This window comes from Callorhinchus milii, unplaced genomic scaffold (assembly GCF_018977255.1).
Source record: "Callorhinchus milii isolate IMCB2004 unplaced genomic scaffold, IMCB_Cmil_1.0 Scaffold16, whole genome shotgun sequence".
Lineage (NCBI taxonomy): Eukaryota > Metazoa > Chordata > Chondrichthyes > Chimaeriformes > Callorhinchidae > Callorhinchus > Callorhinchus milii.
In genome coordinates this window covers 7495854-7508375 of record NW_024704757.1, presented here as the reverse complement: position 1 = coordinate 7508375, position 12522 = coordinate 7495854, and the positions used below count along the sequence as shown (strand labels likewise).

At 49.6% G+C, this 12522-nt stretch overlaps 1 protein-coding gene across 1 annotated transcript in view; it reads left to right on the top strand.

The window, feature by feature from the left end:
- myo15aa (myosin XVAa) overlaps window positions 1–11759 on the top strand; it is a 40925-nt gene extending 29166 nt beyond the window's left edge. Inside the window, exons 51-65 of the mRNA XM_042341163.1 lie at window positions 364–491; window positions 919–991; window positions 1859–1931; window positions 2469–2542; window positions 3047–3129; window positions 3597–3727; window positions 4420–4514; window positions 4645–4722; window positions 6279–6375; window positions 6775–6935; window positions 7434–7567; window positions 7979–8112; window positions 8440–8573; window positions 9039–9179; window positions 9690–11759. Of these exons, the coding sequence (XP_042197097.1) occupies window positions 364–491; window positions 919–991; window positions 1859–1931; window positions 2469–2542; window positions 3047–3129; window positions 3597–3727; window positions 4420–4514; window positions 4645–4722; window positions 6279–6375; window positions 6775–6935; window positions 7434–7567; window positions 7979–8112; window positions 8440–8573; window positions 9039–9179; window positions 9690–9791 (1638 nt within the window). The 3' untranslated portion in view covers window positions 9792–11759. The remainder of the gene's footprint in view (window positions 1–363; window positions 492–918; window positions 992–1858; window positions 1932–2468; window positions 2543–3046; window positions 3130–3596; window positions 3728–4419; window positions 4515–4644; window positions 4723–6278; window positions 6376–6774; window positions 6936–7433; window positions 7568–7978; window positions 8113–8439; window positions 8574–9038; window positions 9180–9689) is intronic.
- The last annotated feature ends 763 nt before the right edge of the window (window positions 11760–12522 follow it).

Sequence of the window (12522 nt, the reverse complement as noted above, 5' to 3'; positions counted from 1 at the left end):
TGGAGAAAGTTCACCAGAGACTTTCTGGGACGTCAAGTTTAAACCCTGTCGTGGAGACGAGACAACAGTGAAGAACCTTGGTCACCAGCAACTGCTTCTTTACACAGAAGACAATAACAGCCGGAATGTGTTACAGAGAAAGCTGGCGGGGGCCAGGCTGCTGGGCACGTGAGAAATGGCTTGATGAGGGGAGGGGAGGTGGGGCGGGTGTTGTGGAAAGCTGAGATCAAATAGGCTAAACGATCGTCTTTATCCGAGCCAATCTTGTGGGTCGGATGAGGGAGAAATGTAGATGTTTGAATACTTAAACTGTCAACTGCATCTTGACGTAGGATTTCCTGTGACTTCCTGCCCTGCCCTCAGGTTTCCCCGCTGGCGAGTGAGCGAATGGGCGGCGTGAGCGATTACGTGGACAATGTAATCCCAGACAGCCAGTACACCATGAGCGAATTTGCAAGCAAGTACTTCCGTGAGGCTCGCCGGCTGAAAGTGTAAGTGAGAACAAGCCCCAATTCCACGTCTAACCGTATCCAGTGTCACCAGTCAGAGGGAAACTGACCTGACCCCGGAGTGTGGACGCACAGCATAGAGGGAGCTTACCCTGTGTCTCTTACCCTGACCCGGGAACGTGGATGGACAGTGTAGAAGGAGCTTTACTCTGTCTCTAACCTGTCTCTAACCTCTAACCTGACCTGGATGTGTGGGTGGGACAATGGGGTAGCATTCTGCTCGCACTGGAATTAGAACAGAGATGCTGAAATCCATATCCATATAACTATCATCAAGCTTGACACTGTTCAGGACGCTGAACACAGATCTTGATGCTGGGGAGTAGGCACAACTGTAGGCACAGTTGTGATGAGTGTAAAAGGCGAAGAATCAAACAGGATGGAAATGAACCAATGTTTTTCATTACAGTGATTACAACAAGCAGAAATCAAAGAAAGGCAAAGACAGCAGAGAGCCGACAGACATGATGAAATACACCAAGGTGAGAGGCGGGTCCTTGCTGTGATCTCACTCGCTGGCCTGTAGGACACTGGAGTCTTCAAGAGGAATCAGGCGCGTCACAATGCTTCCAAGTGTATTTGTAGAATCTTCTGTTAGCCGGTGGACAGTTCATGGGACTTTGTGGGACATGACCTGGGCCAATGTAAAAGTGCAGAAATATTTGCCATAAATTGCAGGGCAAATTTTTGGTGGGTTAGAGTGAAGTTTCATGGGAAATTGCCGAAGGTTGATTGGTGCTGTTTGCAGCAGATTCTGTGGAACAAGTGTGGTCGCACTTTTCTGTTGGCCCTGGACATGATGTACCTTTCACCCCAAGGGAAGTGGAAATCTGGAACTCTCTCCCCCAAAAGGCTGTGGATGCTGGATCTATTCACATCTGAAAGACTGAGGTGGATAGATATTTGTTAGGTCAGGGTATCAAAGGATATAGGGCAAGGGCGGGTAATTGGAGTTGAGGCACAGATCAGCCATGATCTTATAGAATGGTGGAACAGGGTCGAGGGGCTGGCTGAATGGTCTCCTATTTTTATATAATGAGTGTTTTCAGATGGACATTACAGAACCCACTGCACAATTCGAAAAGAGGAGGGAGCATTGCTGTGTCCCTCTCACTCTCTGACCGACATTCCTCCAGATAAAATTGTTCATTCACTTCGTGGCTGTTTGTGAGGACGTTACTGGGCACAGATTGGCTGCCGTACTCGCCCCACAAAATACACAGTCATTACACGTTGCAGTAAAATCCTGTGAAGCTTTTTGAAATATCTTGACGGAGTGATAAGACGCTGCATTAAATGCAAGGATTATTATAAGTATTAATTTAATTTCTGACTAATTTCCCTCGCAGTCCCCGATCCAGGAATCCCTGATTGAATTCAGTGATGAAAACATGAACAAGGTTGCTGCGGAGATATTTGCCGGTGAGTGCTGATTCCTCGCTTGTTGGCTGGGTCCTATCCCACTTCATTCAGTGAAATGGAATGTTCAAAGTCCTAGCAAACAGGGAGCTAATATTGAGCTGGGCCTTGTACTCAGTCTGTCAGGCTCAGCATCTGGAATCTAGAGCTCCGAGACTTTATCCGCGTGAAGGGCTCTGTATAAGTGTTGTTGTTCCTGATCAGTGAGGTGGTGATTATATAGCCAGCGCCAAAATGCCGTGGTTCCTGCCCCTGACTCTAGGAAACGGCTGGGGTGATTGAGCGGATATCCCAGCTGCTGTACCATGTGAGTGGCAGGACATCCACAGCCGTTCTCTGATGGAGTCCTTCCATCAGGATGCAACCATCAGAGAGTGACAGGCTCCGGTCACAGGGCGCTGTCCGCTGCAGCTTTCCCACCGCATGGCACGGGGGGTGTTCGGGTGTAAACTCCACCAGGGACAGCATTAGGGAAGTTCAGGCCATCAGGTTTCCCGTTCCACGGTGAGTCTTTCAGTGCTGTTCTCTTCCCTTGTGCAGTGGTTATGAAGTTCATGGGGGATTCTCCGCTCAAAGGACAGACAGAGCAAGATGCCATCTACACTGTCCTGAAGGTAACTGGTTAGAGATCCCACTAGCTCCTTTGGGAAAATGAAGGGAGTTTCCTTTGTCCCGGTGTCCTGGCTGACAACCCCCTCTCCCCCCACCCCCTCCACACACACACAAATAATCACTAAGAACTCTGTGTGGGACTTTGCTGTATGCAAATCGGCTACCTTCACAGTGACTGAACTTGACTATAATTACTTGCGAAGTGCATGGGATGTGAGAAGAAGCTACAAAACCTCTAAGCCCTCGTTGCTCGGAGTACGTGCAGTTTAGTGGGATGATGGGAGTGTTCACTTGGTCTGGGGCGGGATCACATGCCAACAGTTGGTTATATTGTCCCTCTGGGACCTGGTTTCCAATGCAGCCCACTGCCTTGAGGGCTACCAGGTGACAGGAATTGGAGTCTGGTTCCTTGTGGACACAGGAGGTCCTCTCAGTGCAGGACAGCATTTCCCCAGAGCCCAGCGAAGGCTGTGTCACAGTGTTGTGTGTTTGTATGTTCCCTGTAGCTGTGCAGGGAGCACGAGGTGATGAAAGACGAAGCTTACTGTCAGATCATCAAACAGGTCACCAACAACACCAGCTCCAAAGTGTAAGGAAACTGTACTTTCAATCCACTAACCCCGCCACCTGTCAATCACTAACCCTGCCCCCTGTCAATCCACTAATCCTGCCCCCTGTCAATCACTAACACTGCCACCTGTCAATCAATAACCCCCCCCTCCTCCCCAATTACAAGCTGGGACTCACAGTAGGGGCTTTGTTCCAGCTGAAGGACCATCTCCTCCCATTCATATTACTCTTCCCCCCCGCCTCCCCCTCCATTACTACACCTGACAATAATTGTCATCAAAGCTCTTTGAGATGTTTCGACATACAGAGCTATAAAGGGGCCGTTGCCATAGTGATTGGTCCAGTTACTGGAGACTCCAATGCTTCGAGCTGGATTGCTGATCCTCAGCCAATTTTGTTTTGTGCTGTGGAGCACTTTCCCCGCACCTGCCCATCCCCCTCTTCCCGGTTGTGGTTTGGCGCGTTTCTGATGCCTGTGTCTGTCAGTGACAGTTCTCTGCGGGGTTGGAGGATGCTCTACATCCTGAGTGCACATCACAAGTGTTCGGAGGTGCTGAAGCCGTATCTCTATAAGTTCCTGGAGGACGTCTGTAGGAGCTCAGGGGCCAACTTTCAAGGTGTTTGTTGGTGTGTTTTGTTGGTGGGTGTGTTGTTTTGTTGGTGGGTGTTGGCTTGTTGGTTGGTGGGTGTGTTGGCTTGTTGGTTGGCGTGTGTGTTGGCTTGTTGGTTGGCGTGTGTGTTGGCTTGTTGGTTGGCGTGTGTGTTGGCTTGTTGGTGTGTTCCAGTTGCTAGACTTTCTCTTTCTGTTTTCCTTTCTATAAACTTCTTGAAGCCACAAAACTTGAGCAATGAGAAACATCTCCCAAGGCTCCTGCAAACTTGCTGAGGGACAGGATGGGGAAGGCACATAGCAAAGACCAGCTGTGACCCTCTCTTCCCCGATCTACCGCCAACACACACAGCGATCAGTGACCTGGGCACAGGTCACCTGAGGATGGGCTAAAGGACAACACTCCATTGAGCTGTGTAAAGTGGGGGGAGTGGGGATGGTTTGTAAAGACAACACTTCTCACGGGGATCGTCAGGTTGGGTGCCAGTGGAGGATGGGGACAGAGCTGGTCATTGTGAGCGATTTCTATCCCGGCTGCAATGAAATCGAACAAAAGATCGCATGCATCACTTATCATCGTCTCCCCCCCACCCCCCAAACTATCTCCAACACTCATCTCAATGCTCCACGTTACAGCTCCACTAAACAGCTAACTTGTCTCTTCCCTCCCATCCCCCACCCCACTCTTGTCCCACACAGGAATCGCTCACGCCTGTGAGCAGAACCTGAGAAAGACCTTCCAGTTTGGAGGCCGGACACAATACCCAGGTGGCATGGAATTCAAAGCCATGTTGGTGAGTCAGTCTCTTCATCGCAGTTACGGTATCCCTCTGCACGCAGCCTGATGCCTCGGTTGCCGGTATTAGGAGAAGTGGTGCTGTAACTGTCCTTCCGCACTGTTCTATGTCTCTCTTCTCTTCACAGGCTGGAAGAAGCTCGAAGCGGCAGCTCTTCCTCTTACCCGGGAGTGTGGAGAGGCATGTGAAGATCAAAACCTGCTCCGTGAGTCTACAACAGCCAGCACTTCTGTGTTGGTTTGGATTGCTTTCTCCTCTTTCCCACACCCACCTCCCTTCTCCCCTCCCTACTCCCCATTCTTCCCCACACTCCCTCTCCCTCCTTACATTCATCTCCCGCATCCCACCCTCATCTAGCTGCTTGTGAGTGACTGTCCAAGGCCAAGGACAACCCCAGGCTCCTCTTCTCCAACACCAACCGGCTCCTCCGCACACCCTCTCATGCCTCATTCATCCTCTCCAACACCAACTGCGAGGTGATACTGGACTTCCTTAAAACCTAGGCTAGGGGATCTGCTCAGCTGCCTCTGCCCTTCTGACCACTAAGCCCTCCCCAATCTCACCTCACCCAGCCACCACCCATCCCTCCCTCCACACCTTCGAACCTGTCTCCCCCTCCTCTCTCATCACCACCATAGGAGTCCTGTAGCTAAGTGGTTAGAGCACTCGTTTTGCAAGCGAGAGACCTGAGTTCAATCCCAGGCAGAGGGCGAAACCTTGGGCAAGTTTCCTTACTCCACACAGAGCCTAATAATAATCCCTCCAAAACCACAAACAATAATAAATTGGTCACTTTCAATCTACGACTGTTTGTGGGACATTGCTGTGCGCAATTGGCTGCCGCGTTCGCCCACAAATATACAGTCAATTCACTTTACAGTGTGTTCTGTGAAGCGCTTTGAGATGTCTAGAAGACTTGAAAAGCGCTATATCAAATGCAAGGATTATTATTTTATATTATGACCCACATGAAACCAACCACCTGCTCCCTCGACCCCATCCCTACCCCACTCCTTACCTCCCAGCTCCACCTCCGTGCCCTCCTACTCATAGACATCATAAACCTTTCTCTGTCCACTGGCAGCAGCATCAGCAAGAGGAAAATTACATGTGTATAGCGCCTTTCATGTCGGGAGGACGTCCCATGTGCTAGACAATCAGTGTTTCGGACCCAAGCTCGGGGTCGGGGAGGGTGGAGGGCGGGGGCGGATGGAGGCAGACCAAAGGCATGGCCGAAGAGGAGCGTGTTGAGACAGGTCTTGAAGGAGACAAGGGAGGGGGCAAGGCGAAGGGACTGCGGGATGGAGTTCGAGAGGGTGGTGGCGGAGTGGCAGAAGGCCCGTTCGCCAATGGTGGAGAGGGCGAGGTGGGGGACGTGAAGTAAGTCGGATCCTGCTGAGCAGAGGGAGCGGGAAGGTTGGATGGGGTTAGGAAGTCGCAGAGATAGGGGGGAGAGAGACCATGGAGGGCTTTGAAGGTCAGGACGAGGATCTTGAACTGTATCCTTTATGCGATGAGAAGCCAGTGGAGTCGGGTGAGGATGGGGGTGATAGGGTCGCGGAGCTTGATGCGGGAGAGGACATGGGCTGCAGAGTTCTGGATGATCTGCAGCCTATGGAGGGAGCAGTTGTGGAGGCCAACAAGCAGGGAGTTTGCGTAGTTGAGCCTGGACGTCCAGCACCTTGGGATGTCCTCCCGATGTGAAAGGCGCTATACAAATGTAATTTTGCTGTTGTTGTCCAACCATCACCCTCCCTGCAGGTGGCTCTGGATGTAATTGAGGAGTTGTGTTATGAGATGGGGCTGCACAGCCCGGAGGCCGTGGAAGAATATTCCCTCTTCGTCATCACCAACAAAGGTGAGAGTTTCACAGTGTGGTGCAGCGGGGAGAGATCGCTGCAATGAAATGTTGAACTGAGCTCCCGACTGTGTCTGTTCAGGTGCATGTTAAAGATCCCGGGGCGCAATTCAAGAAGAGAAGGGAGTTTCTCTCTGCCGTTGTCCATGGCTGACAATCCTAGACAAAATTGCTCATTCACTTCACGGCTGTCTGAGGGACATTGCAAACCGGCTGCTGGGTTTGCTTACAGAATAGACGATCACCACACACTTTACAGTATATCTGTGAGGTCCACTCGACATGAAAGGCAACCTATCGCACGTGTAAGGATTATTATTATGATTAAGTCTGCCCTCAGCTGTTGGACGGTTAATGAGCTTCCTTTAGGCCACATAACTGTTGCCTTTTGCTCCTCAGGACAGAATGTGCATCCACTGAACAGGAAGGACTACATCCTGGACGTGGCCACCGAGATGGAGGCCATCGACAGCAACTTCACCTTCTGGTTCCGGCGGCTCATCTGGGCTCAGCCCCTCAAGTTTGACAATGAGCTGTGTGTCACCGTGCATTACAATCAGGTACCTGCACACTTGTGGAGTGACAGAGTTTAAAGCCACTTCCTGATCTCTGTATCCAGGTTACCCTTGATGAGACGGCATTCTGAACAATCTAACATTGAATAAACCATAAGAATACCGTTGCTGATCTGGGGTTGGGGGGTGGAGGGTGGTTGGGGTTACGGGGATAAAAGAGGAAATCTGGTTCCTAAGGAACCCCTGGTCCTGAGAGTTCCCGACCTCCCCGGGGGGGTGAGGGGGTGGGGAGGAGGGAGAGAGGGAATGGTTTGTGCACTGGGAGCGACACAAAAAACAGAAATATTTTGGGATTATTATAATTTGGATAATCCTTACATATGATAATCTGCCTTTCACATTGGGAGATTGTCTTAAAATGCTTCATAGGATCTAATATGTAGTGACTTGAGTGTTTATTGGGTGAACAGATTCCTTGGAAGGAAGTTCTTGCAGTGGTGCTCAGCGAATCTGCAGCAACTATTTCTGTCTTACCCAATCCAGGTTGTTCCTGATTACCTGAAGGGACTCCTGCACATCCTGACCCAGGAGAGGAGGAGCGAGCAGCAGTTGCAGCAAGTCTCCAAGCTGGCCGCCCTGCAGCACAGGGCCAAGGACGGTGTCTACCTGCCCTCTGTGTAAGTTCTGCCTCAGCAGTGTGTACACGGTGCCAATCACAACGGTGCCTGGATCGGATTCCTTTTTAAATTTGTAAGAGAGAATTGAGTAAATATCTGAAAGGGAGATGATACTAGTTCTCGCTTTTGGTTTAGCTCCGTATCACATCTCAAGACGTCTCAAAGTGCTTCCCAGGATATTCTGTAAAATGGTGAGACAGCGTGAGAGCAAGACAGGAGAATGGATCTAACTGGAGAGGTCTTTCGGAGAGCTGACACGGGCACAATGGGCTTCTGCTGTACTGTTAGATTGTACGGCCCCATGTGTATCGGGGGTGTGGGGGGAGAAACTGAGCAGGCTGGACTGAGTTTTTCCCACTCTGTGCTGGAGTCTTCACTCTCTTTCTCTCTCTCTCTCTGCCTGGTGGGAAGCCGCGAGGTCCAGGAGTACGTACCCCCACAGATCTACTGGCAGCAGCGGCCGCAGCTCTGGCTGAACATGGTAACTGACCACACTCAGCAGGTGCAGGCCCTCAGCGCACACCAGGCCAGAGCTCAGTTCCTGGGTAAGGAAGGATTGAAAGGAAGGGGGATCATGGCGGGAAGGTCCTGGTCTTACTGAGGGGAAGTGTTGGTGGGGGGTTGATGACCCATGATGGCTGAAGGGTAAAGTTTGCCAAATTCTGGATGATCAGAAATGCTGAGAAAATTTAATAAATCTAGACCCGGGTCGAATTTCTTTCCATAAATCTGATGCATTGGGTCCAGTGGGCAGCGGCTGGTGTCCCGGCCTGGGCACACACAGCACAGGGCGATAACGAGAGAATGGCACTGGCGAGTTTTGATCCCATACCTTCAATACCTTTCTGGGTTTGTCTTGTCTGTTATCACAGGGCTTGTGAGTATCTTCCCCATGTTTGGCTCTTCATTCTTCTTCATCCAGAGTAGCAGTAACAGTGCTATCGATACGCCCTGCATCCTAGCCATCAACCAGAATGGGCTCAGTTTCCTCAACAAGGACACCCACGTGAGTGAACACAGTCTCTAATTCCCTGACAGTAAGACTGTGCTTTGAACCTTTGCCCACTGCTCTGCCTCAGGCATACAGTATCCCCTTCCTCCCTCCAGTTACCCTCTGACCAAAGTGACCATTCTTCACCCGAGGATCTAGAAAGACTGTATGAAAGAGGGTGTGTTGTAGCTGATTGGGTCAGGTCTAGGTCAGCAAAGGATGTCAGGGACAGAAGCTGAGAGATCAGGTGAACAGCAACTATTGTAGAGCATTGAGCTCTCAGTGGGGAGAACGTCAGGGTGAGAACTTCAGTCAACAAAGAAAACAGTCACACTGGCTGTCCGTAAGATGGACCGTTACATCCTCCCACTGGAAGGGGGCGCTAGTGATCTGGGAGGGGGGGGCACCAATAGGAGGAATTTCAGGTTTGAAGGAGATAGGAAATGAAATGAACCAATTAGATTTTGACCTTTTCCCCAGGAGCTGATGGTCAATTTCCCCTTGAAACAAGTTCAGTCGACGAGGACTCAGCGCCTGGCCACTGGCAGTAGCTACCCTTACGTGGAGATCAAACTGGGCGACTTGATGTCACAGAGAACAACACAGCTTCAACTCAACCAGGTACGTGGCTTGAGGTCTCTCACTGATCTCTGTGTGTTGGGGATGACTCCTGGTCTGATTTAGAAACGTTTATACAAGAGAAGTGAATCGATAATGTAAATATGGAATGAGGAGAGGCCACGTGACGCATTAAACCTGCTTCATCCATAGATCATGTCATAGATCATCAGACTAAACCCCTCCATACCAATTGTATCCTTAAAGCCAGTGTCAGTGTCCCACAGTTTCCTTCTCGTGATGAGACCTGGTCCAGCTACTTAGGAACTTCCTGTTCCTCTCAATTCCCAATTCTATGTCCCCGGTTTTAAGCGGAGAAGATTCTGATCCTGGATCACTTCTAAATCAGCACCAGGAGCGTGGAGCAGGCCTGAGGAATGGGGGTCTGCCCTCCCTCTTGGGCACTGAGGGTGGGATGGGATGGGAATCCAGCTGGGAGGGGTGGGTAGGGGAAGGGAAGAATTGAAATAGCACAGTGGGTGATTACTTCCCATGTGATCTGCTCTCTCGAAGGCCTTGGATATGTGCCGTGTCATCGCCGTGCACGTGGAATCCATCTTGACCGCTCGTGAGAAGAGATTAACGCTTCCCCCCAGTGAGATCACTCTGTTGTGATCGGCCACTGACCTTCCCTATCGCAGCCCACGCTGGGGGAATGGACACGACCCTGGCTGCTGACAATGTGAGGCTTCTCTCCTGGTTTGATGCACTCTAGGACTCGGGATTGGCAGTCAGCCCAGGACACCCGGTTCATGTCTTGTGCAGGAGGGGAGGAGACACGAACCCGAGAGGCTGGTGCTTGAGCTGGTGAACGATGCCGCGGTCTGATCTGATACCAGACTTCAGAGACCTCGTTCATACAGACAGACTCACTCAGAAACGTTTTAAATTCCAGCATTCCCCAACAATGTTTCATCATTCTATCTGATGGATGTGTGTGGGGACTATCTATAGGAAAGCAACTGTCTCAAGTGCAAATTGTTGTGATTTAATTGATGAAAGCGGTGGTGACATTATGAAGGATGGAGGGGAGGTAGAGTGGGAGGTTGGAGGAGGTGCTGAGGCTAGCAGTGTAAATGTGGAGTGAAGCTGAACTGTAGCTGGTGACTGAGCTACCTGAGCCTGACTGAAGGGAATTAAAATCACTCACAGAGCCATGGAACAATAATAACATTGTTTCCTGAAATCAGCCCTAACCGGCCTGTGAGTGACATTAGTCACTAGAAAAGGGCAGGGCATCTTCCATCTTTACCTTCCAGAAGAAAGATCATTGCCCCCCCCCAACTCCCCCCCACCCCAAACACAACCTCACCCCTGTAAGGAAACAAACCTCCAGCGCACACTTGTGGCGGATACTGATCTGAAGATTGCAACTTCATTCTTTCATCATGTGGGATGGAGAAAAAATGATCTGGATGCATCTCACCACTATCCATCTGTAACTAAACCAAACATGCCTCCTTGGACTCCCTGTTCAATTTAAAGAGACATCGCTTCTGTGTGGGGGAACAAGGGCCGTGCCATTGTAAGCAGTCACATAGCTGACGCACAAGGCAGTTTGCGAGATGTTGTGCGTTTAACCCGCGATTCATTGACGCCATGTTCCAGGCTAATTCATTTCTTCTAAGCAGTGAAGACTGGAACGCCTTACCTCTCCTCGTCTTTCCCTCAGGAATGAGAGGGGATTAATCAGGGGTGGGGGCTCGTGTGGAGTCTAAACACTGACATGGATTAGCGGGGCCAAATGGTCTGTTTCCGTGCCGTATCACTCTGTAAATCATGTTATTCTCGTTTAACACTTCGGCTGTCAGGTGACGTGTTTGTCTCCCTGGACCTGGCTGTGATTTAGTTTGCTCTCAGCTCTGTGTTGCTGAAAACATAAGTATCATTACAGTAATAAAACTATAGCCCCATTACTGTAAATATTCATACAAAACTGCAAAAAAAAGGAAACAAGTGTTGAATAGAAATACTTCAAGGAATAATTTCCATATCATCTACCCCCTCCCCCGTCAGAGACACTTCAATTCTCTCATTTCCCCCTTCAGTCTAGTACCGTTTGCAGTGCAATGGTTTGTACTGTTAGCTTTCACCCACACATCTGAATTTTTTAAGAAAATTGTTTTTGAAAGTCCCGATGACGATATTGCTTCCTGAAGATTATATTGATTCATTTTTTTAAAATTGAGAATTGCTGTTGCAGAATAGTTAATTTTTAAAGTTTTTCCAGGTGCTCCAAATAGTAAAAGTGCAAAAAAAAAGCTATTTTAGCTTTTTGAACAGTCATTTTAAATAGACATGGGGTTTTATGCCCTGACATTTATTTTCTATTGTTTGTAAACGATGGTAGTAAATATACACCCAGTTTGTTTATTTTTTATACATAAATTATATATGTATAAACTAGAATGATTTTTGTTGTTTGTACTGGTGCATTAAAAGTGGTATATTTTTGTAGGATTGACAGTAAACTCTTGTATTGGATGAGTCTGATTTCATTTAAATATTTTGTACAATTTGTTACATAATACACTGCTTTAATCACTTGTGTTCCTTTGAGAACATTAAATAATTTATTCCTAATGTTTTATGGTCTTTCTTCACTTTAAAACCATTTTATTATTCCCACTCAGCTCCTTCAGGACACAGTGCAAGCGAAAGCCCTAAGGAGTAGGGTAGTATTAGTTGGACAAGCAGTGTGCAATTCCATTAACACAGGGATTTACGCGGTAATGAATTTGCTGTAGAATGATTGTTGTTGTATGTACCGGTGCATTAGAAGTGGTATATTTTTGTGTATGTGGGTGCACGGGGACTCTCTACGTTTTGGAGACTCTTAAGCGATGGATCTGCATTTGTCAGACACCCAGACAAGTGTTGGGGGGTATAATAAATGCACATCTGTATGGGGATCTATTTGGAGGGAAGAGAGAAAATAATATTCCGGTGGCGGGGGGACAGTGACGGGCATCGCGGTTAGACAGCCCTGAGGATAACAGTGCGGGTCCTCTCAAGGCACAGCCACTGTCCGCGTCAATCTCACTCAGTGGGAACGGGAGGGGCTCAGGTGGTTTGATTGATTGACGGCGCGATTGGCCAGTCAGCGGCCGGTGCTGGAGCCGCCTGCTCCACATGCAGACCAATGATGGGGAGTCAGCAATGGGAGGCGGGGGCGGGACATCCGGTCAGGTTGCCTGCGCGGCGTAGGTAAGGATCGCGTTGGCTGAGGGCGCGTGATGAGGCCGACGAGCCGTGAGGAGAGCGGCTCGGGGCGCGGATAGAGCTCGAGCAGCGGCGGCGGGAGAGGGAGACCGACAAACACGAGAGAGAAGATCGCACTCGGGCG